General features: G+C 43.2%; 1 protein-coding gene across 1 annotated transcript; it reads left to right on the top strand.

Moving 5' to 3' along the window:
* The first annotated feature begins 420 nt into the window (after positions 1-420).
* Positions 421-27,756, top strand: MEP1A (meprin A subunit alpha). Its single transcript, XM_016212697.2, has 14 exons — positions 421-489; positions 576-600; positions 691-741; positions 4,296-4,336; positions 4,849-4,924; positions 8,312-8,429; positions 11,950-12,125; positions 16,176-16,397; positions 17,185-17,334; positions 18,986-19,201; positions 22,443-22,916; positions 23,642-23,815; positions 24,299-24,614; positions 27,600-27,756. Exons 1-14 carry the CDS (start codon positions 421-423, stop codon positions 27,754-27,756), a joined length of 2,265 nt encoding a protein of 754 aa, XP_016068183.2.

The following is a 27,756-nucleotide window of genomic DNA, read 5'->3' on the forward strand; positions in this document are numbered from 1 at the left end:
ATCGAACCCCGATCGCTTGGATCCAAGGTTGACGCTCAACCGCTGAGCCACGCCCGGCCAGGCTATATTTTATGTACTTTAAAATCATTTTATAGGTCATTTTTATTTCTACCATGAAATTGTTCTTTTACCTGTTATATTTTATGAGTGGCTATTGCTGGTATATAGGAATGTTATTGGTTTTTATATGCTCATCTCACTATTAACTTTTGGAAAAGTTTTCCTCATTTCTGGAGCTTGAGCCTTTATGTTAAACTTAGTATGTGCCCTTAGTATCTGTCAATGACATTTTCATTGACAACTTTTTTTTAGTGCTATAGTGCATATGGAAGGGTCAAAGTTTCCAGTATGATAGCCGGGGCAAGGTCCAGGAAGCATTTATCACAAAGTGTCTTTGCTAAGGTCTGTTCACTTGCAACAATGGATTGGACTAGGTCCACTTGCATTCTCTCTTTCATCTTGTTTTTTGCTCACATAGCTGCTGTGTCGGTAAGTCGAATTCTACTTTTTGGGGTATTTAGAAATATCAGTTGCAGTATATGTTATTCACTTTCTGTTTATTTCTTTTCTTTCAGATTAGGCATCATTCTGAAGGAAATGGTAAGGTTCAATTGAAATGCATGGAGAGTGTTTCTGAACTTTCTTCTGTTCAACAAGACTAGTAACAATTTCCCCCTCACTTTTTAACAGCACGTGATGCAGATTTTGATGAACAGAAGGATATTTCAGAGATCAACTTAGGTGAGTTCAATTTCTGCATTACTAACGCCTTGAAATAATTTCAAATCCTGTGATAGAATTACTGAAGAGCTATTACCTTCATAATAGGATATTGGGCAATTTGGGGGGAGAATTATTGATTGGTGCTTCATCAGAATTTGCAGAGTTTCTGTAAAATGGAAATGGGGAAAGACAACGGTTGTCAGATCAAATTTTCTAGGAGACATAGTAGATCTACAAATATGTAACACGATTGTTGTTTATAAATATTTCATTTTGCCAGTTTCCATTTTGAAAAAAAAGAAAAGTAGATGATTCTGCTTGCTAAAAAAATATACAAGGAGCATGCTATGGTTGTATTTAGTAGGTGAGGGAACCCAGCCCTTCTCCTGGGCCATCACACTCACTAGCAATTGCTTACTTGGGACTTAGAGAACAGTGCAAAGGTGTTTCCGTTTCAACATCTCGTCCACAAACACAGTTCTTGAAGAAACCCATCAGTCTCATTGGTTCCTGAGAGCAGAGAGCAGCTGAGTTATCATCCCACTTTTTCCTTTTTTGTCTTGCTTCTCAAACGAGGGAGAGGCCTCTACATTCCGGATGTTTGTTTAGGATTGGTGGGAAGCAGAGGTCTTCATGGTCACAGACACCTGTAGTTTACAAAAGCTCTCATACCTAACTGCACATTTATTTGTCAAATCCTGTAGTGGAGTAAAGTGCTATTTTCATGGTGCAGGAGGGGACAGCAGGCCCCTTGGGGTTGAGACGACTCACCCAAGGTCACAGACGGGTGATGGGGCTCACCTCCAGGTCTTCTGACTCATAGCTCAGTGCTATTTGAAGACTAAAATACCCCATACCTGGGGGTTGCATTTCTCTGACCTTGTCCCATTTATAGGGAAGGCAGGCTAGTTGATATTTCATTGGAGAAGCTTGAGAATGCCTTCATGGGAGGAGTAGAAATAGTTTAGCGAGGTAAATGGGTTTAGAATCAGGCAACCAGTGATCTCTTTATCTTAGAGTCAGGTAGTCAAGGTGCAGTGATTGAGAGGATCTGCTCTACTTTAAAACAGGCTGGGCTTAGAACTAGAGTTTCCTAATCTCATCCTTCTGCATCTAATAAAAAATAGTTCTTTCACCTTAGAGCCATTTCTTATTCTTCATGTCCACCACTGCCTCTGACCTATGACCCCAAGGGAGAAAGGCCCCCCCCCCCCCCCCCCCCCCCCCCCCCCCGCCCCGTGCGTTCTCTTTCTCTTTAAGTCATCCCGGCCCAGCTATCGAGACAGACTGGTTTAACCACAGAGCCAGAACCGACAAACTGTTTGGGAAAATCACAGAGAAACTTGTCACCTTTTTATGATCTTCTCTCCATGCCTCATGAAGCTGATATAACCTGTTTTACCCCAAGACCTGCTCCTCTCAGTCTTTTTTGCTTCAGTAAATGCACTTCCCTCCTCCTAGATCTTTAGGCCCAGAGCCTCAGAGTTTCCCTAACTCTTGTCTGTCCTCACACCATACACACCATCCGTCAGCAAATGCTGTTTGACCTGCCATCCAATTATGTCACAAGTGTGGCTTTTCAGCACTCTTTCCTTTCCTGTCCTGGTCCAAGCCATCTCATCTCTGGCCTGGTCCTTGCAGTGGCCTCCTAACTGCTCTTCTTGTGCCCTTGTCCCAACCAGGCCAATCTCCACAAGGCGACAGAGCTCCCCTAAGGTCAACCAGGCCACGTTGCTTCTCTGACGCAGTCTTCCCGTCTGAAGATTCCAATCTTTCATCTTTCCAATACTGACCAGTGTTGGTTGACAGGTCATCTAGCACAAAACAAAGGCCCTGGAGTCTTGATTCTCCAAGTGTGGCCCACAGGCCAATATCACCTTACCACGCAAGAGCTTCCTTAGAAACGTAGCATCTTGGGCCCCAACCCAGACCTACAGCATCAGCATCGTCATTTTGACAGAGGCAGGATTAACTCCTAGGCAGCTTGAGATGACCTGACCCTGGCCAGCTTTCTCACCCATCAGTTACTTCCCCCCCCACGGCCCCTTACATACTTGAGCTGCCCAGTCACCCTGACCTCATAGCTATTCTTCTACAAAAGTGGTTCTCAGTGTGGTCCCCAGCCAGCAGCAGCAGCATCACGGGGAACTTGTTAGAAATGAAAATTCCCAGGCCCCACCCCAGACTTACTGATCAGAAAGCCTAGGGGTGGGGCTCAGCAAACCTGTGTTTATCTCCCTCGGGGAGATTCTGATGCTCGCATTTGGGAAGCACTGCTCTAAGACATCAAGGCTTCCCTGCCCCAGGGCCTTGCTATTTAGTGTTGCCTTTGCCTTCAATACTCTTCCTTCACTCCCCACTCCATCAGATTTCTGCTGAAATGCCACCTCCTCAGAGAGGCCTTCCCTGCCCACTGTTTATAAAATATCCACCCTCCCTCGCTTCAGTGTTCTCTTCCCCCTTACTCTGTTTTATGTCGTTGTTTTTTCCTATTGCCCTTTTCACCATCTGCCCTACTCTATATTTTTGTCTGTCTGTCCAGCTTCCCTCCCCAGTCAAGAATGCCATCTCCCCGAGGGTTTCACTTTATTCTCTGCTGTACCCCCAGCACCCAGAACAATGCCCAGGACACCTTAGGCACTTAAGTGGATGCTACACGAACAAACTGGGTAGTGAATAGATTGGGGCTGGCTCGCAATGGACATGCACTTCTTTGGGGAGCGCTCTTCTTGCCACACTCTCTCACCCCTCTTTGAACCATCTGTGCTGACCAACCAACCATTGGGGCCGAGGTCTCAGTGAGCTTGTTCATATGACTCTGGAAGAGGCCTCCCCTCACCGCCACCCCGGATCCAGCCCAGGTGTCAGGAGATGCATAGTGTTGCTCATGACAAACCCGACAACCTCAGGTGAGAGTGTGGCTAGACCAGCACGCAGGACTCCTACCAAAATGGCAATTCAGAGCCTGGGTCCTACTGCTGGGGGGGGGGTGGTGTCAGCCACCTGCTATTGATGGGGCTGCTGTTATACACGTCGGTTAGGTTCTGGAAGTTAAGGAAATCAAGAAAATGAGAAAAGGGGCGATGCAGGAGCAGCCATAGCTGCTTGGCTTGGAGAGTACCGTTGGTTTTCATGGGAAAGAGCAAAATCAACCCACCTGCCTAGGGTCAGGAGGAAGGGGTCTTGGGTGGGAAGTTGGAAGTTTTAAAGCTCAGGCAGAGCTGACCACCTCGTACCTCAATTCCTGTCGCAGGAATCCATTTCACCCACTGAAGTATGACAGGCTTGGAGTCACTCATCAAAAAGATCTCTTCCAACTCATGTTAAAATGCTTGGACAAAGCTTCTTGTTCCAAAAATAAAAACAGAGGATGTGAGAATATATGATATTTATTGGCTATATACATCTGCTTCCTTAGAGGGAATTTTTGCATTGTTTCAAAAAGTTTTGCCACCTAAAGATGAATAATTAAAAGATTTGTAATGGAAAAGATGGATTTAATGATGAGAGATGCTTTTTAGTAATGCTCATTCAAATATTTCTTTTTTTTTTGTTTTTAAATCCATGTCTAGCTGCAGGGTTGGACCTCTTTGAAGGGGACATCGTCCTGCCGGTGAGTACCTGCCCACGACACAATAGCGTCCCTCTGGACTGGCTGTGATGTCCTGCCAGCCTCCACTCTGTGGGCCCTGGGATGGGCACTGGGCACCGTGGGGGAGATGAAAGAATCTAACCTATAACCTGTACCCACAAGGACTCCCACTATGGTCAGTGGTGGCAAAAACAGATAAAAAAATTAGTAGACATCACACGAGTCTATAATTATTAAATTGCTTTATCCACCCAGTTTTCCTAATAAGTGAAGGATGAGAGAGAAGGAAATGCATGGATATGTTTAAAGTGGCTATTTCAGTTTGGGGGAATTGCAGGTCTCCTTTATTTTGTTCTTAATAATTCCTCTACATTTTCCAAATTGTCTGTAATAAAGGATCACTTTTATGATCAGAAGACAAACGCTACTGAATGACTGACTCCTGTGACAGATTATCTGTGGTGTGAGAGTCTGGTGAAGGAGGGGACCTGAGGATGAGTCTTCCTGCGACCTCTGCCTTTGTTTTTTCACAGAAATCCAGGAATGGGCTGAGAGACCCCAGCGCCAGGTGGAAGTTCCCCATCCCTTACATTCTGGCGGACAATCTGGGTAATACTAATTGCTCTTACTTCGGGCTTAGCTTTTCTCCCACCCCCTCCTCCTGTTCATCAGCTTCAGATTGGGAGTAAGCAGCAATGCTTAAGAGGGTTTCCAAACCCTGACCATTCTTCACCTCCTGGGACGAGAGGCATGACATTACACCAATGCAAGGTCAGCCCAAGATGCAGAATAGCAAATAATTTTTAAAAGGCGGGAGACATTGACATCTTAATAATACCAGAAGCACCATCAAGAATGAAAACACAGTGAAATATCATTTGGCATCACAGCAATGAAAAACTTGCACTTTAAATAATAGTATGCTGGATGGGCGTGGCTCAGCAGTTGAGCATCGACCTAGGATCCGGGAGATCGGGGTTCGATTCCCAGTCAGGGCACATGCCCTGGTGGGCTCCATCCCCGGTATGGGGCACACAGGAGGCAGCTGATCGATGCTCTCCCATCACTGATGTTTCCATCTCTTTCTCTCCCTCTCCCTCTCCCTTCCTCTCTCCGAAATCAATAAAGACGTATTTAAAAATAAATAACAGTTTGCTTAGGTGAATCTAAATACGGTATAAGGATAATATTTTTGGCCTATTGATCGTCCCTCTTTGTTACAAGACAAACATGCCACGTTTTTGAGAAACAGAAAAGTCTGTATTACACACTTTATGGTTCTCATTCCTCAGTATTCATAAAGTATATTCTTTTTTCTCCCTTAAGATAAAGGACTAAGTTATATTTTACTCACTGTTGGAAATAATACTTGGTGGAAATAAGCAAGTTTTAGAAGCCATGTGTGGACACTGTCTGAGCACCACGGTGATGCAACGCCCATGAGGCCCAGAGGGTAGACAGAGGCAGATGAGCCAGAGGGGAAACCAGGACAAGCTTGCTCGGGCCCAACGGGCTGCCAGGCTGCTCCGCTCTCAGGAGATGTTACTGTGTTTCCCAGTTTTCCACCAATTTATCAGAGCTGCCTCCGCTCCCTTTCCTGGAGAAGAGCTAGATATAAACAAAGGCTGTTGTTCTGAGTTATTTTATGGAAAAATGAGCTGAGTTGTTTTTCCCCAGTGTTTGCCAACACACTTGCAAATTCACAGAGCACTTGTATTTATCGGAACTGTGATTTAAGAAGCAGCAGCTTTAAAGGCTGTCGTTTTTCCCCCCCATGACAATTCCTCCTGTTTGTCACACCAGAGCTACCCTCCTCCTGTCGAAACACAGACATACTTATTGAGTCTCTGTTATCTCTCACTCACTACTGTCTTCACCTGATATTTGGTTTGCCTTCACCATGCCTCTGGGAGGTCTTAGTGTTTCTCAGACTTCGAAGTTAGGGTTCCCTGAGGAGCTGGTTAAAATGCAGAGCAGATCCAGGTGGGGCCCAAGATCCTGCATTTCTTAACACTGCTCTAGGTGAGGCTGTGCTCTTGGTCTGTTGGCCACACCTTGAGTAGCAAGGTCTCTTTAGCTGCAAGGCAGGTGACAGATGAGTGGAGAGCAAGATTGAAGATGGGTGGCCTGAAATAAGGCAGCAGCAGTAAGGGTACAGAGGTAGTTCGCAAGCAGCCTCACATGAGAATCACCTTTACCCTTGGGAAAAGTGAACACACTACTCAGAGGTCAATATTTGTGCACAGTCCCTTTATTCAATTTACATAGAGTGAAATACACAACTCAGTGTATAAGTCATTGGCTTTTGAAAAAATGTATAAGGTCCAGAAAGTTCCATGTGCTCATTTCCAGCCAATCCCCATCCCCCCTCCCCTAGAGAAAACTACCATTCTAATTTTTTTCCTATAGATTAATTTACCTGATTTACAGAAAAATGGAATCACATAGTATGTCCTCTATTGTATCTGCCTTCTCTTGCTTAACATGTTTTTAAAGTTTTTCCATATTGTTGTGGATCAGTAGTTAATTCTTTTTTATTACTCAGTAATATTCCTTTGTATGAATATACTGCAACTATTTACCCATTTTTTTCTACGTATGGACATTGTTTTTTCAAGTTTGGGGCTATCGTGAAGAAAGTTGCTGCAGTCATTCTCATACAAGTCTGTGTGGCATATGGTTTTTATTTACCTTTGATAAATGTCTAGGAATACAATTGCTTGACCATATGGTCAATGTATGTTTAACTTTATACGACAATGCCATTTTTCACCTCACTAGCAATGTGTAAGTGTCCCATTTGTTCCATGACCTCACCAACAGTGGTGGTGCTAATCTTTTTAATTGTAGCCATTTGAGCGGTTGTAAATAGTGTCTCACTGTGATTTTAATTTGCATTTTCCTAATGAATATCGGTATTTAGCACATTTTCCTGTGCAGTTGGCCATTTGTGAATCTTCTTTTATGAAGTGTCTGCCCAACTCTTTCATGAATCTTTATTATTTCATGTCTTTTCATTATTTGTAGAAGAAATTTATATATTATAAAGTCCTGTGTCAGATGTATATAATGAATATTTCCTGTCAGTCTGTGACTTGCCTTTTTTAATCTGTGTATTGATTTTATTAATCTATTTATTTATTTACTTATTTATTTATTTTTTTTATTGATTTCAGAGAAGGAATGGAGAGGGAGAGAGAGAAATAGAAACATCAATGATGAGAGTCATTGATTGGCTGCCTCCCGCACGCCCCCTATTGGGGATTAAGCCTGCAACCTGGGCAAGTTCCCTGACCGGGAATTGAACCATGGCCTCCTGGTTCATAGGTTGATGCTCAACCACTGAGCCACACCAGCTAAGCATAATAATCTTTTCTAAGAGTAAATTTTTGACTTGTTAATTTTCTCTTGTTTCTCTGCTTTCTGTTTTGTTGCTTTCAGCTCTTATCTTTTTTAGTTCCTTTGTTCTACTTATATCAGGTATACTTTGCACTCCTTTTTTGTATTTAAGGTGGAAATTCATATCATTGATTTTTAATCTTCATATTTAAAATATAACATAATGCTATAATATGACATCTAAAGCTATACATTTTTTTGAAGCACTGGTCTTACTGTTTTCCACAAATTTTGATGTGTTGTATCTTTATTAAAGTTTATTTTAGATATTTTCTAATTTCTGTTGTGATTTTTTTTTTTTTTTAATTCATGGGTCAACTAGAAGTGTGTTTTTAAATTTCCAAATATTGGGAGCTCTTCTAGATAGTTTATTATTGATTTCGAGTTTTTGTTGAGGTCAGAGGATAGATTCTATGAGATTACAATCTCTTGAAGTTGACTGGGACTTGCTCTGTGGTCTCACTTATGGTCCATCTTGGTGAATGCTGTGTGGACCTCTGTGGATTTCATGTGGTGGCAAGATTTTCTCTAAACTATGTTGTGTGTATCATCCAAGATATCATTGATGCTCACTGATATTCTTGCCGATTTCTGCAGAATTGAATGCCAAAGGAGCCATTCTCTATGCCTTTGAGATGTTCCGCCTCAAGTCCTGTGTGGACTTCAAGCCCTATGAAGGAGAGCGCTCCTACATCATCTTTCAGCAGTTTGACGGGTCAGTATGAAAACTTTACACTGTGACAATCATACACCTTTTGGTTTATAAAAAGCAACATGTCTCTTTCAAAGGCTAAGAGTAGAAATTGGAAAGAAACTAAAAGCAAATTAAAATCTTTCATTGGGAATTTTTAAATTAAACAATATTTTTAACATATTATGTAGAAAACGAGCTGTTTGGAAACCTCTGGGCCCGAAGGAGATTGATCTCAATTCTTTTCTTAGGTTTAGGTCATGTTTTAAATTACATTGCTTTTCCAAAGTCAAGTTTATTAAAGTATAAATTATACTCTCTTTATGGTACTATTTTAAATTATGGTTCTCCGTTGACTGGAACTCTTTAAAAATTTCTAGAGGTAAATTTGCCCTTCATGTTTATTTATTTCTAAAGAAGAAAAAAGGGGTATATCAAGAAAAACAAAGCCAGTTTTCTTCAGCGGTGTTTATGTCAGCCAACCTGGGCTAGAGGAGGTTGGAAACAAAGCTGCCACCTGCTGTGACTCTGTGTCCACAAGCCCGGCAAGGAGGCCTTCGCTCAGGCGCAGTTCCCTCCCATCACTGCCTCTAGGTGTCGCCTGGATTTAGTTCTGATTGATGGCGGGGTTTTGTTAATCATGGGTGGACAACAGAGATGACGAAGGAAATTAGCCTCCTAAGACAGAGGTATGCAAATAATAGCAGTTAAAAAAAGTAAAATTCTGATGACTACTTAGATGCAAGTTAAGTACCTTACTTACCTAAGTGATGCTTTTCTTAGCTCATTTGTTTATTTAAAGAAATAGACATGGGCCTTTATTAGGTACCAGGAAGAATGCTGGTCCGTAGGCACAAAGACACAGCCTCAGACCCACAAGGTTTGCAGCTGGCAGGTGTGTGTGGGGGGTGTGTGTGAAGGGACAACAGGGAAGTGATTCTAATAGGCTGTGGTGCATGCCTTGGGCTGTAGGAGGGCAGAAAACAGGATTCCTAACACAGTGGGAGGTGATGTGCCAGGGAGAGCTAGGTTGCCAGGTAGAGAGCTGGAGGGACGTGGAGGCAGAGGGGAGGGAAAGGGGAGGGGAGGGGAGGGGAGGGGAGGGGAGGGGAGGGGAGGGGAGGGGAGGGGAGGGGAGGGGAGGGGAGGGGAGGGGAGGGGAGGGGAGGGGAGGGGAGGACAATGGGGCACGGGAAGAGAGTGCTGGAGAAGAGGCGGAGGAAGGAGGAGGGGAAGGGAGAAAGAAGGGAGCAAACGTGAGAGAAACCTGGCTTAGCTGAGAGCCCGGGAAGCTCAGGATGCCTGAAGCTGTGCTTGCAAAGGGCAGTGATGAGTGCTGAGCCCAGAAGACGAGCAGGAGCCTGGGCACAGGCTGCGACGTGTAAGGGGATCAGCTCTCGTGCCGAAATATGTTCATTTTCCGCTTCAGAAAGACTATTCTAGCCACAGTGGGTAAAGAATTGAAGCTGGGCAAGACTGTTGGCAGGAGACCAGTTAAGGATTCAAGTTTTATCATTTCTCTCCCCGTCGCCCAGGCGAGAAATGAAAGGGACCTACACTAAAAAGAGGGAGTTGAAATGAAGAAGAGAGAGTGGGCGCTAGAAACATGTGAAGAGGCGGCTTGTGGGAGCCTATCGATCAGCTGATGTGAGGAGGGGAGGGAAGGATGACCGAGGCTTTCGGCCTGGGTGACTGGCGGCTGGGAACCCTCATTCACTGAGATTGGGGCCAGGATAGTGGATTTGTTTCTGGACATGTAGTTTATTGTATGAGGTTTTATGGGTCGTAGAAATGGAAATAACCAATATCCAGATAAGGGTAGTTTGTTTCTATGTGAAGGGGAAAGGTTTAAAGTACCCCTCAGGCCTTGCCGAGAGCACAGATTTTAGGGGTTCTCTGCGTTTGACGTCTCCTCTTGTCCCTTGGCAACCTCTGAGCTTCAAGATAGTACCAGCGCCTCTCATTATTCATTGACAATTTTCATTTTCTTTACACATTTAATTTCTATGCTTTACCACTTTCGAATAATTTTTTTTAATAAAGGGAAATTATTTCTCTTAAAATAAAGTCAAAATGATCACTTTCTAAAAGTTCTCCTCTTCCCAGTAAAATTCTCTTGGCTTCTTTTCAGTCTGTAACTCAGTCCCCAGGTACCTAATGAAGGGGTGGGTCAGCTTTGAAGGATGTTCTCGATAAAACCTGAATCTGGGGAACGCATTGCCTGTGGCCAGGAGCTGTCTCTGCTACATTTAAATTAGAAGAGGGGGAAAAGGGAGGAAAAGGTCTGGGCAAGGGGCTGGCCTAAAGTGCCCCAAGTCCTTCAGGACCCTGGTCCCTTGAAGGTGGAGGTTAACTGGGTTCTTTCAAAAAGACAAGGTCAAAGATTCAGAGTGGTGAAGTTACAGTATTTTTGCAACTCACATCTTTATGTTGGGGAAGGGATGTTAAAAAAGAGAGAAATAATAAATGCTTCCTGTGGTTTGTGGATATTTTGCAGAGTAATCTCCAATTTGGTAATGAAATTTTACTGTCAGAAAGGCAAGCTGATCATGTTGGATGTTTGCACAATTTAATAAATTTACTAAAGATCATTGAATTGTACACTTAAAATTGTGAATTTTATGATATGCAAATTACACCTTAATAAAGTTGTTATAATTAAAATCCATCTTTGAGTAGAGACCAAATCCATTAGCATTTGAAGGTATATGGTGTTAGCAATCTTGGGAAAAACAATGGCAGGTGAGACAATGTGATTGTCACCAAGAAACTTGCAATCGACTGGTAGCATTTAAAACTATTGGCAAATATTTTATTCTGTTGGGTACTGGTTGGAGTATAGATTCTTGTTCTGTAGCTTAAAGCAAGTAAGGAGACCATTTGTGGAAAGCTTTGGGTTTGCTAATAGAGGTGGAAAATCAGATTAATGAGAAAAGACCAAAATAATTGGAGGGAAATGGGCAAAAGGCTATAGCATGAGGAATTTAGAGTATCTGCTGGCAGTCCCTGAGTTCATTGTTTTCTGAGGGAGGTTTTGGGTCCTCCTTGTCTGGAGCCCTTCAGAAATAACTAGGCAGCCTGGTCTGTGCTGCCAATAATGAGGCTCTATCTCATGATCATAAAGTTTACATCTGCTCATTATAGGAAATTTGGAAATTCATTAGAATATAAAGGAGAAAATCAAAGTCAACCACAGCCATCACTCAGAGGCAATATTTTGGCATAAAACCTATTATATTATTCTTTGAAATACCCTACGGATTTGTGGAGGTGAGGAAGAATGTCCATTTTTACTTCTTTCTACCTGATGCATTGTTAGGATTAATTGGACACTTTTATAATAGACCATCATTTTTTAAAGCCTGCATAACATCCCTCCAGGAAATTAACCAGTCTCTTATTATTGACCCATCAGCATATGAAAACACTATTGATAATTTCTTTTAAAATAAACCTAACTTCCTTCTCATTTGAGTTCTGAAATCCTATGAATTACAGCCACTTAAGCATTACCTAGGAGAAAATTTCCCTCTTCTCTTTAAAGGTGCTGGTCTGAGGTTGGTGACCAACATGTGGGGCAGAATCTTTCCATCGGCCAGAGGTGTGACTATAAGGCCATCATCCAACATGAGATCCTTCATGCTTTGGGATTTTACCATGAGCAGTCAAGGAGCGACCGGGATGATTATGTGAAAATCTGGTGGGATGAAATTCTTCCAGGTGTGTACCAACCCAAGGTGGATGGGTGGAATGCGCTATTATCTTTATCACTTGCTGAGACCAACCCTGGGAGGCCCAGGCCAAATCTGTGTGTGGGCAAGTCTTTCAGATTCTCCAGTGGGAACATAAAATATAAAGAAGGCATAAAATATAAAGAGGGCCAGTGTGGCTCAGTTGGTTGGGTGTCGTTTCATGCACCCAAGGGTTACAGGTTCATTTCCCAGTGAGGGCACATGCTTGGGTTGGGGGCTTGATCCCTAGTTGGGGCATGCAGGAGGCAGCCAATCAATGTTCCCCTCTCATGGATATTTCTCTTTCTCCCTCTCCCTCTCTCTCTAAAAATCAACTTAAAAATATTTAAATAAAAGAGGGCATGATGTGTTGACCTATCCAGTGAACTGTGCTCATCTGGTCGTAACTGATCCCACACAAGGGTCTCAGGAGTGATGTATATTGAATAACTTTAAGTAGGGGTTAATTGAAACTTAATCAGAAGCCTTTGCCTAGTTTCAATTGAAAATCTATCTAGAATGTGATTTTTTGTCTTAGTGAGTAAAGCGAATTAGGTCTCTGAGGATGTCAGGGTTGTTTTTCTGGATAGGAAATGTCATATAGCTCTAGGAGCCTCAATAAGGTTTATAATTTTTTTTTTTTTAAATCCTCACCTGAGGATATTTTTTTCCATTGCTTTCAGAGAGAGTGGAAGGGAGAGAGAGAAAGAGAAAGGGAAACATCAATGCGAGAGAGACACATCGATTGGTTGCCTTGAGCCTGCAACTGAGGTATGTGCCCTTGGCCGAAATCGAACCCAGGACCCTTCAGTCCACAGGCTGACACAACACTCTAACCAATGAGCCAAACCTGCCAGGGCAAGGTTTATTTGAATATAATGGCCCTAAGACATACTCAAGGCTTTTTTTTTTTTGGTGCTTTACAAATCAATGATAGGTGTTTAAAAACAAAGCAAAACAACAAAAATGAATACTTTTCTCGGAAATTGCACCCCCAATCTTGTTAATTCTGCTAGGAGTCTGAGTTCTGCTTAATCAAAATTCCTGGTGTTTTCTTTCTCCTTTCTAAGCACCCCTCTTCTGCCCCCAGCCCATGCTATCTTTACACAGGATAACACTGCTTTATTTCAATATTATCATGCAGTTATGTTATTCTAATAGTTTCAGTGTTCTTTATTTTTGTTAGACTTCCTTGGACATTTACTTTCCTTAATTGAGACAACTAAGTAGAGTGCTTTTGAGTAAACTAAACCATAATTCATCGAACAGTTTCCCAATGCGCTGGAAAAAAGTATCAATACTGTGTTTCTGAAAACATCCAAGTTTTAATTAGGGAGTGGGAAAGCATTATTTTCGGAAGTAGTAGTTTAATGAAACTTTAATGTATTAGAAATATCTTAACTTTTACCACACATGGTTTTTATGAAGCAGGTGATTGCCTTGTAATTATCTTTTTTTTTAGATCCCAGTTTCATATATGAGTTCATATATTGAAGTGTATCTCTAATAATTTTACCTTAAGGGACTTGGAAGAACTGGTCATACTTTAAAGTTGAATCTGAATCCTCAGAAGACTGGTCAGAACTAGCTCATTTTGGAGTAGGGAAGATCAGGGGTTCTGACACTGCTGGGAGAGCATGGCTGATCACATCAAGGTCGCCTGTGGGGTTTCTTATGCCTCCCAGTACCCCTTACTATGACTATGATATTTCCATGCATGCGGAGTACTGGCAGAAGGAAGGAAATGGGTGTGGTTTGTAAACACCTAGCACTTTCCCAGGATTGGGTCCCCCCACACTTTCAACCTGCCACCCAACCCCAGAGCAAGAGGCCAAGTGGCATTCTTCCCTGCTGCCCAGTTCCATCTAGGGAAGTATTAGAGAGTATTCACCCCGATATGAAATAATAGGTGAAATTTAATATATTTGTCTCTCTGGGTAATTGCATTATAACTGGGTCTGTGTGGAGGGGAAAGGAAAGCGGTCACAGGTCAAAGGACCGAATCTCTGCCTGTGAGACTCAGGGCACTGTTAGGCTTTATCTACATTTGTCTAGAGGCCTGAATTTCTTACCTTCCCATACATGCACTTGACTCATTGAAAAATACGAGCGGAAGCAGAAAATGTTCACATTTTTAAGTCCTGAAGAACACAATGCTTAGTGCTTTTAAGATGGCTTTAGGCCAACTGAGATCCCCTTTGCCAGAGGGAGCTGACTTGCTCAGCTCTGGGCTGAGCATGGGTTACTCAGCACCTGTTCGCTCATCCTGTATCTCAATTTCCATCAGGCATAATTCCACATATCAAAATTGCCTGCAGTCGCTGAAGAACTGTTCTCAGATGAGACATCAAATGCAGTAGGATCATAAGCAAGGGAAGTATTCTCTCAGGGTAATTCACGAATTTTATTGTATCTCATCTTCAGTTGATGACCATGTTACCCTTTAATCTAAGAAGACACTGTACTAGCAATGTAGTTCTCAGCCCAGATCTCTCCCCATGTCTTAAGACAGAATTGTGTTTTCTGGGTCTGTTTCCTTCCACTAAGGAAAAAAAAAACTTTTGAGGTCTACTAGGAATTTGCCAACTACAGCTGGCGGGCCATATCTACTTGCTTTTGTAAATAATTGTCTTGGGAACACAGTCACATCCATTTATATTGCCTATGGCTGCTTTTGTGCTACAATGGCAGAATTGTGACAGAGACCATATGGCTTGAAAGGCCAAAAATATCTTTAGCTGGCCCTTTACACAAAAGGTTTGCTGACTGATCTCTGATCCTTCCCTCTTCAAGGCCCTCAGCTGTGAATTCTCTGAAGGCAGGACCATGCTTGTCCTAGTCACTGCCAGAGGCCATCCCCTACCTAGCACAACTCCCAGTAGATACTGAGCATGACAAAATGTGCTAAATAAAAATTTTATATTATTCAAAACATTTATTTGGTAAAGCATTCTAATAAGAATCCTTGATTAATAAAAGAATAAAAATATTGATTCTGATGTGATAATTTTACTGAAAGCTAAAGAAAACATACTCAGTGAGTCAAAAGTGCCTTCCTTAAGGTGCCACCAATAGTCACCAGGAGGCCTCAGACCCGATCCCCAGTCCTCACACCACCCGATGCTCTTTACGATTCCACCCCTCAGCTGACACCTAGGACCACGTGCTCTGGAAAGAATTACTTCCCCCTTCCCTGTTTGGGGCATTTGTTCCTTGCAGCCCTGTCTCACCACTGAAAATGCTTTGACCCTGTCAAGTTCAGTCCCCTTAAAATCCTCGTGAGCTGAAAGGACGAAGCATCGGTATTCTCGTTTTACAGTTGAAAGGCCACACGGTTTCTCACTTCAGCATGTCACACTGCGGGACATAGCATCTTCTTGGGCTAATCTCATAGAAAGATTTTCCTTTCTTATTTTGAAAGGCAAGTCAGTTTTCTTCTTCCCACTTTATCTTTCTGGAACAGAAGGATGTGAGATTTGATGGAAAGGGTGCCCCTTTCTAGACAGCTACTTACCTTTCCCTCTGCCCCTCAGGGCTCCTTTGCCTGGGAAGAGCTGGCCAGGTGCAGCTCTTGGTGGGTGAGGTACTTAGCTACTAGCAAGACGCATCAATTCTGAACATTCTTCAGAACCCAGAAATTCTGTTTCCTGCCATTTGGAATACCTGTCTCCCTTTTGATATTTTATCTTCTCTTTCTTAAACCCTTATACATATACATACACATTTATTTATAAAAAGAATCTTTGATTTAAATATATACATATATTTAATAATTCATGTGTATATTAATTACAATCATAAGTGCATATTAATTATGTATTTTAATATCCATTATTATAAATTTGCATGCTATTATATAGTATATGGTTATCAGCTAATATTAATTAGTAATATGTATTTTATATTTCTATGCTAATTATAAAATATGTATATATAGATATGCATTATCTCCCTTTCCTTTCTTGGTCTCCAGTTGAGTATCTAGTCAAAGAGGGTAGGACAGGAAAATGATATGACCTGTGGATTCTCTCGCTGACAGGTTATGAGCACAACTTTAACACCTATGATGACAGCTTCATCACAGACCTCAACACGCCCTATGATTATGAGTCTCTAATGCACTATGCACCTTTCTCATTTAACAAGAATGAAAGTGTCCCCACCATCACAGCCAAGATCCCCGAGTTTAACTCCATCATCGGGCAGCGCCTGGATTTCAGTGACATCGATTTGGAGAGGCTGAACCGAATGTACAATTGCAGTGAGTACCCCTGGGGCCGAGGCCCAGGTCAGCGAGCCCCAGCAGGGGTTCCCCGCCCTACAGGTCTCCTGGACATTTTCCTTTACTCTTCTTTCATGTTCTAGCTAAAGAAGACGGACAAACTACATAACCTTATTTCTCTCTCTAGAGTAGAAACAAATGGTGGCACCTATATCACAAGGCGGTTATGAAAATCAAGTATGTAGTTGTGTTTTGTAAAGTGAAAGTGTTAGAGCAATTTAAGAAGCTGTGATTAACCAACTTTTTTAGCTTCTTTCCGAAGGGTGCATCATTAGGTAAAGCTTGAGATAGGTGGTAGGCTTGAAAGTATTTTGTGTCTGGGAAAATTCTTTACCCAGGTAGTTGCCCCTAGAATATTCTAATGCTTAGAATTGGGATAGTTTCTAAAATGACCCCACTAGTCTTCAGAGACACAGTCTTTCATTCTCTCCCACATGTATATAGAGAGGATCTACAAAGTCCAGTATCATAGGTACCTCGTCCTTGATCTCCAGGAGTTTGGGTTGGTGTTTCTAGAAAAGCACAATGAGAAGCCTTCTTATTATTTAACTCCATGGTTCTGTGTGGTGGGTAGGACTGCATGTGTGTTGGCAAGTTCTAAGATCTGATGGGTGACAGTAGGATTTGCATTTGAGGAAAGTCAAGAAAATGAAAGGCTCATGATCCTGTAGAATCTGAGCAATGAGGTGTTAGTGACCTAAGACATTAGGTATTTGGAATAAGATGCCTTTAATTTTTAACCAGGTGACAAAAATGTCATTTACAGCCACAACTCACACCCTTTTGGATCACTGTGCTTTTGAAAAGGCAAACATCTGTGGGATGATTCAGGGTACCAGAGATGATGCTGACTGGGTCCACGAGGACAGCTCTCGGCCTGGACAAGTGGATCACACCTTGGTGGGACGATGCACAGGTGGGTGAAGGTGGAAAGTAAACACCTGCGGTGGTTCATCAGGTTTAATTGGTAATGGCAGCCAGCACATCTTGCCTTGGAATGTTAGTTATTAAACCTGGAATTCTAAATGTGGACAAAGAATATTTCTCTTATCTTTATTATTAACTCAATAAAAAGCACCAAGGTTCAGGGAATGCAAAAGAAAGGTGCATTTAAGCAATGACAAAACTGATGTGGTTGATAAGACATGACTTCATAAATAAGGGTAATGTCTCTACAGTAGTGCCTCCAATGGAATGTAATCTGAGCTACATATAAAATGTACAATTTTCTCACAGTCACATAAAAACGAAACAAGGGAAAGTCTCTTTAATAATGTATTTTACTTAATCCAATATATCTAAAATATTAACATTTCAATGTGTAATCAATATAAAAATAATTGATGACTGACACTTTTTTTTGGTTAATCCTCCCGAGAAGATATTTTTTCCATTGATTTTTAGAAAGAGTAGAAGGAAGGGAGGGAGGGAGAGAGAAACATCCATGCGAGAGAGACACATTGATTGGTTGGCTCCCACATGTGCCCTGACTGGGGCTGGGGATAGAAGCTGCAACCCAGGTACATACCCTTGACTGGAAACCTAACCTGTGACCCCTCGGTGTGTGGGCCACTGCGCTGACCACTGAGCCATGCTGACCAGGGTCATCACGACATTTTTAAGCCATGTGGAAAGCTCATTTAAACAAGGCACACACCCCTTGTGGGAGGCAGGATGAAGCAGGGACCCTCCTGCCGCAGCACCTAGGCCTGTTCTAGATGCTCTCTTCATTTTTACTTTGTGGGATGTTTTGAGTGGAACATTTAGTAAGAGGTTAAATTCTAGAGTACTGTTTAAATGACTTCTTTATATGCAAGAACTGTTCTTTGAGCTTGACTTTGAAAAGTGTGCTGGTTTTTTAAGCGATGTATTCATTTAGCTGGCTGCTTATTTGGGGAGAGAGAATTTCGAGATATCTGACTTGGGCAAATCCCAGTTCTGGCACAAATGTGGACACTTTCCCCCTCTTTTTCAGTGTTCTTTCAAAGCTTTCCTTATATACAGGAGAAATCCTCAGTAGTCCCTACTATGCTTTGAATGCCCCTTCTTAGGACACAGTAAGGCTGATTCTATACCACTCCTAACACGCCCAGGCATTAGGCTAGACACAGGTGAAACTGAACCCTTAACAATGTGAATATTTAAAACCCAGTCCCTAATCCTTGGAATCCCACAGTTTCTTGCACAACTAGGAGGCCAGCTCTTGTCCTTGGAATGAATCTCTAATTTAAACAATGAAGTCAATGAGGAAAATAGAATTCCCCTCATAGGCACTAAATTCCTTCAAACTTTGCTTGAAGCCCATCTTCCCTGAAGTCAGAGGTCTGCGTTTCACCAGCTTGGGAAGTAAGCCAGTCAAAACAAGCGGTGGGGAGCTGCGGGTTTAGCCAGAGAGTCCGTCCATGGAGACTAACAGTATAGACTGACAAACAGCCGCCTTTTGATTTTCCCCAGAATTCTAGCTTGTGTTCCCCGGCTAATGGCTGTTGCTCACTATGTCACTTGGCGGGGTAGGGGCCCCTGGGCTGTGGGCAGCCAGCGAGGGGCCTCGGGCGCTCTCTCCGCAGGGGCCGGCTACTTCATGCTCTTCAACACCAGCTCGGGGCTGGCGGAGGAGGCAGCCTTGCTGGAGTCTCGGATTCTTTACCCAAAGAGGAAGCAGCAGTGCCTGCAGTTTTTCTATAAGATGACAGGAAGCCCTTCAGACAGACTTGTCGTCTGGGTCAGGAGAGATGACAGCACGGGCAATGTGCGCAAGCTGGTCAAGGTGGAGACCTTTCAAGGTACGTGGAGGCGTTCCTCAAGGACTCGTTTGGCTTACAACCTGGGATCCTGGTTCTTTTTTCCTTCCCTTCCCCCCTTTCTTCCCTCTTGCCCTTTCTTCATTTCTTCTCCATTTCCCCTCTCTTTCTCTTCGTCTTCCCTTTTCCTCCATCCCCCCAAATGTCCCGCACAGCGTCTAGCATATTCGAACCATGCAATGAATGTTTTAACCACTCAGATATTAGAAGGAGCCGTGAGGGGCTAGGTGAGGCTTGAGCACACTTTGTAAGAGGCCAATCAGAATATATAAATCCAGTTTTCACTAGAGCTTTGGAGAAAGCCCGGGCAGAGAAAATTTGTGATTTTTTTAGAGACAATTCGTGATTCCAGGGTGGAGGTTGGAAGGTGGAAGGGAAGCAGGAACTGAGGCTGCTGGAGAGACAGTGGTCAAATATTTGACCGATTGTGTTTTTGCATCTGTTTCAGAAAAATGAATGACCCCATTATTTCATATGCTGAAGTCACTTAAAGTTATGAGAACTAAGCCATTTGTATATGTGAACTTCATTATAAGCATTTATGTTGACTTCATTATAAGCATTTGCATATTACTAAGGGATGTTCTATGTATTTCTAGAAGAGGGTCAGCACGAAAACCTTAGAATGCTAAGGTAGTCAGCTGGATGGTAGTCGGTTGGCTGTAAGTCAATACCCGGGGTTCTAAAGCTCAGTATTTACATCATTTTATTGTGGTGGTGGTTCATTCATAACCAAGGAAAGCGAGACATGATTTCCTATTTTATCATTCAATAAAGAATTTCTCAGAGTGAGTCCAAATGAAGGATGAATTCTTTGAGAACTTCTGGAAGAAGCTGCTGCTTTTGAAGGGTGGGAGCTTCCTTAGGGGCCGCTCATAAGAACAGGTGCCCAAATGACCTCCCCCCAAGCCACTCTGGGCTACCCAGGAATTCTGCAGGTAACAGTTTTGAGGGGTTCACTCTTCTGGCTGAAATTTACAAAGCATCTTCATCAAATGGAGGGGTGACAGCTAGGTGCCCTTTAGAAGTCGAGAATTCGCTATATCACCAAGGATTATAAATGTTCGGTGAGAAAATGAATTAGAGCCTCATCAGCATTGATGGGGTCTATTATCCCTCACTTCTATAGGAAGCTGTGTTATCCTCGTAAGTATGAATCAACCAAGCAACCTTTTCACACTTGATTTAATTCATTACACTGCTGTGCATTGACTTCTACTGAATTCAAAGTATGCCTAAGTTCCCTGGAAGTGTCATCTGACTGGATTTTTAAAGCAGTCCATTCTGATAATGATTTGTCAAGGAAACTTTTCTAAAAGTTTGGTTAAATATCATTTGGTATTTATGTGATATACAAGTCAAGATAGTTACAACCGTTTTGAATAGTTTTTAACTTGTGCAAAATGTGTTTTTTAACCAAAATACATACAAAATATATCTCTGTCTTTTCTATCTCTGCCTCTCTCCCTCTCTCTCTTTCTCTCCACATATATATGTAATGTTTTTATGATAACTTACATGCAAAATACTTATGTTTTTATAAAGGCCAGGATCCCCTTACAGATGACAATTCTGAGCTAACAAGGATGACAGTTGTCTGTCCCAAGCAATCTTAGTACTGTCCATTGCCTGCCTGATTCAGCTCTATGGAAGCATCTCAATGAAACATTCTTAAAGATGAGCCACTGCCCATTTGGTGATGGCCCCTCAGGTCTTCCTCCTGGTACCAAGTCCACATTTCAATCTCATGATAACAACCCATATGAAGAAAATAAAAAGACAGTCATTAGCAAGAAAGGGATCCTTAATTCTTTTTTTTTCTTCAGAATTCCCATGATCCAACCCTCCTGGGAACAGTCCAAACCTTGCGTCTCTGTTCCTATTCCAGACCTCCTGGTGCCCATTACGTTTCACAGCCATGTGTCCTCCCCTTGACCCCGGCCCTGTCCCCAGGAGACGTCAGTTACATTAGTTCGTATGGTACAGGTGCCGCTATATGTCTTCTTCAGCTCTCTCCTATGTATACATATAACCCAGCCACACAGGTTACATAACCAGCTCCACTCCAGAAGACAGAGTATGGTTAGACCTGTCCCTTGAAGTTGTCCTTAGCGAGAATGAGGGAGAAGAAAGGTAGATAAAAGGGCTCTTAATTTGGGGGGAAATTGAGCTCTATGAGAAGATTTCTGGTTTCAACACACAAAGGAAAAGAGACACTTTCAAAGCCCTCTGGCCAGTTGACCTTCAGGTTAAACTTCTGTAACACTCATCTGTACGAATTCATTTTAGCCAACACGATGCCTACTTGTGATGTAGCATCTGACTTCTCTTCTTTAAGCCCAATGCTAGGGTACACCCTGGGCACACTATCAAAGCAGGGGCAGATCACTGGGGGATTCCAATTGCTCTAGCCTGGCGGTTTCCTCTCCCTAGACCCTCAAACTCTTTTCCTGGCTTCTTATGCTGCCAGGCCCAGGACCCCACGTTCTAGAACAGCCTTCTCACCTTTTATTTCAGCTCTTTATTCAAAATTCCCAGTTCAAGCTCAGAAAAAAGAAGTAGACCCAATATTCACTAGAATGTGGGAATCTGGATAGTGGTAGCTCTTCTGTGATTATTTGTTTTTTAAAAAGGGGATAGATTCCCTACTTGGTGGAATTTCAGATACTATGAAGAAGAGAGAAAAAACTGGATGTTAGGGAGTGAGTCAGTGTTGCATAGGGGAGATCCAGCTCATCCTCTAAGTTATCATCTGCTCTAGAGCCTTCTTGATCTCCCTGGCATCAAGTCACAGGTGGGACCATATGAAATTGCCGTTGTGTGACTTTTGGATTACAAAATGACTCTTGTATAAGGCTCAGCCTAATACTTGGGTATCCAGTACCACTAACACTAGGAGGCTGGGGCGTATTTATAATATCAAACCCAGAGAAAACCTGGGACCTGTGAAACTGAATGATAATGGAAAAGAATTTCATGATTAAGATTTGAATATGAATTTTAAAATAAATCATAGTGTGTCTTCATATAGCTACTTTCCCTTACTAGACATGCAACTTCAGAAAAGTTCCCTAACCAGTTTAAAACAGGACCTATCCTGTAGGGTTGTTGTGAGGTTTCAATAAGGTAATTCACGTGAAGTAACTGGCACAGCACTGGGGTCATAGTTGTCGCTCAATACATGTTGGCCACAGTTGTCACCAATCCTATTCGCTGTCCGCAGGAGATGCTAACCAAAATTGGAAGATTGCCCATGTGACGCTCAGAGAAGAGAAGAAGTTTCGCTACCTTTTCCAGGGCACAAAAGGCGACCCTCAGAACTCGAATGGGGGAATTTACCTGGATGACATCACCCTGACAGAAACTCCATGCCCCACGGGGGTCTGGACAATACATCACTTCTCCCAGGTCCTTCAGAACACGGTTAAGGGCGACTCGCTCCTGAGCCCTCGATTCTACAACTCAGAGGGATATGCGTTTGGGCTGACCCTATACCCTCACGGTAGGCTGAACTCCAGCAGCTCTGGCTACCTGGGGCTCTCTTTTCACCTGCTCAGCGGGCAGAATGACGCCATCCTGGAGTGGCCAGTGGAAAACAGGCAGGCGATCATGACAATACTGGACCAGGAACCCGATGTCAGGAAAAGGATGTCCTCAAGCATGGTGTTCACCACCTCTAAGTCCCAGACATCTCCAGGTAAGTGGTTCTAGGGGCCGCCCCTCAACCTGGAAGGGCCAACAGACGTGACTCTCTGTGTAAGAGAGACTAACGTTTCTCCCACGTCTTCTCCTCAGGCACATCAGTGACATAGCCATGCTCGAGTGTTAAGTTAAAATTTTCAAAGCCATCTTATCTTCCTTCTCTTTTCTGAATTCACTCATCAAGTATCTATTCAGGGCTTGCAGTGTGCCCAGCTATCTGCTAAGTCCTTAGAATACAAGCAGATCAGGCGGTTGCTGCTTCAGGGAGCTCGGTCTAAATGAGAAGACAGAAGACTGCTAATCATTTATCAGATTCTCAGAATGTGCTAGGCTCTGTGCAGAACCAATGCGCTGGCTTCTAAAATATTCCTGATCATCAGTATATTCATCAAACAAACGCACCAATACATAAATGGACAAACTTTTTTTTTTTTCTTCACATGAAGAGAGTTAAGCCTTAAAAGGAAGAAGCTATAGTTGCCTCTCCCAATTCATTGAGGAAGTCACTCAGGAGTAGACAATTGATCATTCAGAGCTGTGCTTCTCTGCTCTTCCCCCTTCCAATTCTGAGTCTTAATTCTCCTGGAAAGAGTCAATAACCTGATTTTTTCTACCTATTTTTCCCCCCTGATTAACAAAGCTCTATATACTCATTAAAGACAAATTGGAAAGTGAAGTGTGAAAAGGTAATGTGATTTTGTGTTACCTGTAACTCTGCAGCAATAAACAACTCAGTCATCTGGGACAGACCATCCATCGTGGGAACTTATGACCAGAACTGTAGCTGTTACAGAAGCATTGACTGGGGCTGGAGTGGTTTCATCTCCCACCAGATGCTGAAAAGGAGGAGTTTCCTTAAAAATGACGACCTTATCATGTTTGTGGACTTTGAAGGTACTTTTCTTGATCTTCCTGAATGAATAACCCTGTCCTGCTGATTTTATACTGATTTTTAAGCATCTCCTGGAGGGTGTTTTTTGTTGTTGTTGCTGTTGTTGTTTTGAGGACTAGGTTTTTAAAAAGAAAAGATATGTTGTGAGAGAACCACACTTTACTCTATTGCAAAAGGACCTCCATCTTTGATGTAACTGTCCTTGGCAGAAACTACAATTTTAGTGTCACTTTTTTGAGAACTTATCGAATATGACATTTCGCTGGCTTTAGTTTCAGTCCGCCTACCCATGCAAACTTTATATTTGCTTTTTCAAGTTAAATAAAAATGTGACTGGATGACTTTGAAAATAAAAATAACTATGAGAGTCAGCTGGGTTCAAAGTCGCTTTTCGTGCCATTGAAGGTGATGTCCACAAGGGACAGAGGCCACCCAGGGAGTGAAGTTGGTATAGTCAGATGTTAACCATAGGTCTTCCTCCTTAGATATCACCTACCTCAACCGAACTGAAGTCACCCCTAGAGACACAAGGCTGAACCCCCAAGGCCTTGTTCTCCACGGCCAGGAGCAGCAGGCCTCAGGAGAAGGCCAGGAGCAGCAGGCCTCAGAAGAAGGCTTGGTAGAAAAGGCCCTACCCGGCAGCCAGGGCAAAGGGCAACCCAGCAGGCAGAAGCGGTCAGTGGAGGGCACGGGCCCCCTGGAAGACCACAACTGGCCACCGTACTTCAGAGACCCATGCGACCCGAACCCTTGCCAGAACGAAGGCATCTGTGTGAACGTGAAGGGCATGGCGAGCTGCAGGTAGGCTGTGCGGCTGGGGAGGCGGGTGGCGGGCCTGCAGAGGGGAGCCGAGTGCTTCAGCCGGTGAAAGGCACTGTCCTGGGGTTGGGGCAAGGACCCCTCAGATGGGCAGCTGGGCGTGGCTGCCCTTGGCTCACAGAGCTGCGCGCCAGCTGCCAGGGCAGAGCAGGGGTCTGGCGGGGGCAGAGGAGTCCCAAATCTCCTATCTCTTGACTTTTTTCACTTCCCTGCCTCTGGGGCATTGTCAGCAACATCTTGAATGTTCTTGGGATTTCGAAACTTCCCCACAGTCTCACAAACAACCAGAGCTGTTACCCCAGGGGCTTTCTGCTGCATGACCTGCCACAGCAGGACTCAGGACCAAGCTTCTATCATCCCTGACTGCCCGTGTTCTTATTAGTTATTAATTTTTATTACTATTTCTATTGCCTATTAGTTCTGCTGTGCTATTATTATAATTATGGTTTTTACTAAGAGTAGTGAGAGTACCTGATATTTTTGGGCTGCTTGCTATGTGTCACAGGCTTTCCTTAGCAGTATACACGTATCACATAAATTATCCTCGCAGTCACCCTGTGACACACTGGCCCTGCTATCTCCAGTTAGTACATGAGGAAGTTAAAGCTTAGAGAGGTTAAGTGATTTGTCTAAAATACCCAGATGGTAAATACTGCAGCTGGGGCTTGCATCCAGGTCTGTCTGTCTGCACAATTTGCTCTATTAATAATTATTTTTTTAATGGTTGTTATTTGCATTGAACTATTTCATAAAAGGATTTACGTGATGACAGAAGTATCAGTTCCATTTGACAGAAGAGTAGCAGATGTAGGAACCGTTCTGCTTGGCTCATCTACATTTCTTCTGAGTTCTTTTCGATTTTCAATAGTTCTATTTTTGGCTTTTATTTTGCAACAATTTTAGACTTACAAAACATTGCAGAAATACTCCATAGTTCCCCATACCCTAATGCTAACATCTTATCTGACGTGACCATAGAGCAGTTAGCAAAGCCAGGAAATAAATGAACACGAATGCAGCTAAATACTATGAACAACACTATTAACTAAATTATAGGTCTTCCGATTTTCCAGTTTTTTCTCCAATGTTCTCTTTCTCTCCCAGGATCCAATTCAGGATCCCACATAATTTGTAGTTTTCATGTCTCCTTAGCCTCCTTTTATCTGGGACAAGTCCTCAGTCTTTCTCTATCTTTCATTACCTTGATACTCTTGAGTAGTACGGGTCAATTAGTGTGTATTGTTCCTTAACTGGGGTTTATCTGATGCTTTCCCATCATTATATTGAGGTTGTACATTTTGGGCAAGAAGAGCAAAGATGAGATAAGCCCTTCTCAGTGTATCATTAATCTAATGTTAATATGTGTTACTACTGGTACCTTGATCGCCTGGCCAAGCAGGTGCCCACCAGGCTTCTTACCATTCCTCACTCTGTAGGTAACACATATCTTGCGAGAGACACTCTGAGACATGCAGACATCCCGCTTTTCCACATCCATTGGCAGATCTCACTGGAATAACCGCCACTCTAATATTTTTATGGTGATTTTCTATTTTTTCCATTCTCTCTGCATGAATGAAGTGAAATTCTTCTATAAAGAATAGCTGTCTCCTCCTCCCCATTCATTTATCCATACAATGATTTATTTACAGCCCCAAGGATTCATAAATATTTACCTTACTCTCTGGGCTGTATTCCAGTATGCCACTATTTATCTTCTTGCTTGTACTGTCCCAGGTTTGGTCTCGGGGGGCTTGTCCAGACTGACGCTTTCTACACAAGCCTCATGCTTTCAGGAACACTGCACTACTTTCTGGCATCATGGGGTGTTCCAGGATCATCCTTTATTTGCCCTACATCAGCCCCCGAATTTATCACTTTTCCAAAAAGCCATGGTTCCTTCTGTTGGCGAATGCCTACCTTGTTTCTTGAGGGCTCCCCAGTCACAGGGCTGCACCTCTTTGCTGCCAGGTCCTTGGATACCAGATTTCAGCACGTGCCCGACCAGCTTTACCCTTCTCAGGTTAGGAAGGTTAGGAAGGGTTTCTACTTGTGTGTCAGCCTCTCAGCCAAACTATTGCACTCCCACAAGCCTGCAGCTTGGAGTTTTTGTGGAATAAGCTCCTCTACGGTAATCAGCAGCATTCGGAGGGGACTGGGCTGGAGAAACACCGCACAAATTTGCTAGGATTCACTAATTTTTAGGAAGCCCATTTTTAGGCTAGAGAAGAGGCCTTTAAAGGTAAAATAGTTCCAGGGTTAATAAAGGAGGCCTTAACTTCTGATCATGTCATTCCGCTCTGGGGTAGACTCGATGATAGAAATGCTTAGGACACTAAGGCTGGAATTGTGCCCCTGGAAGAGCTGAAACACCACCCTTAACACTTTGGTTCTCAGATTAGTTGATCATTATAACAAATAACATTTAAAAAAAAAAAAAACAACATCAAGGAAGGCATAGCCATTATGGGCCTACGGTGTGCCAAGCACCTCCCCTTACAGTAACACTATGATTGATATTGCCTAGAAGCTTTCAGGGTCCAACCAATGCACTGAGACTACCTGGAGAATTTTCCCTGTAGCTTATAGTCTGAGCCAGTGTCAGGCAACATATTGTTTCAGTAGCCCAAGCCTTCCTCCTGAACTTTGCCTGTGCAGGCCAAGAGTACCGGGTCTGGAAATAGACCTGGGGGGGTGAGACTTCATGTGTAAAACACTAATCTCGTGACCTTGAGCAAGTTATTTAACTTTTCTGTAAAGTGAGGTTGGTGAGAATGCCCTGTGGTAAGCGCCACCTCAAAGGATTGTTACAGGATTCAGTGACTGGCCCACATGAAGCATCGAGGGGGACCAGGCACGTGGAGCAGCTCAGTAAGCGCTCGCCGCCGCTATTGACGTGTTGGTGCTTGTCGCTAGGAGGCGCGGGAGGCTCCGGGTTCCCACATGACCCCTGTGTCCTTTCCCCAGGTGTGTCTCGGGTCACGCCTTCTTCTACACGGGGGAGCGCTGCCAGGCCATGCAGGTGCACGGCAGCCTCCTGGGCCTGGCCGTCGGGGGCGCGGCCTGCGTGATCTTCCTGACCCTCAGCATCCTCTCCATCCTCTCCAAAAAGCCGAGGCAGTGA

Source organism: Miniopterus natalensis, chromosome 5 (genome assembly GCF_054644295.1).
Source record: "Miniopterus natalensis isolate mMinNat1 chromosome 5, mMinNat1.hap1, whole genome shotgun sequence".
In the NCBI taxonomy this organism is placed as follows: domain Eukaryota; kingdom Metazoa; phylum Chordata; class Mammalia; order Chiroptera; family Miniopteridae; genus Miniopterus; species Miniopterus natalensis.

Bases quoted from the DNA above. Each gene is read 5' to 3' on its own strand.
- MEP1A (XM_016212697.2), top strand. From the start codon at position 421: ATGGATTGGACTAGGTCCACTTGCATTCTCTCTTTCATCTTGTTTTTT. The intron at 601-690 runs GTAAGGTTCAAT...ACTTTTTAACAG, and splicing joins GCATCATTCTGAAGGAAATG to CACGTGATGCAGATTTTGAT. The intron at 17,335-18,985 runs GTGGGTGAAGGT...CTCTCTCCGCAG, and splicing joins CTTGGTGGGACGATGCACAG to GGGCCGGCTACTTCATGCTC.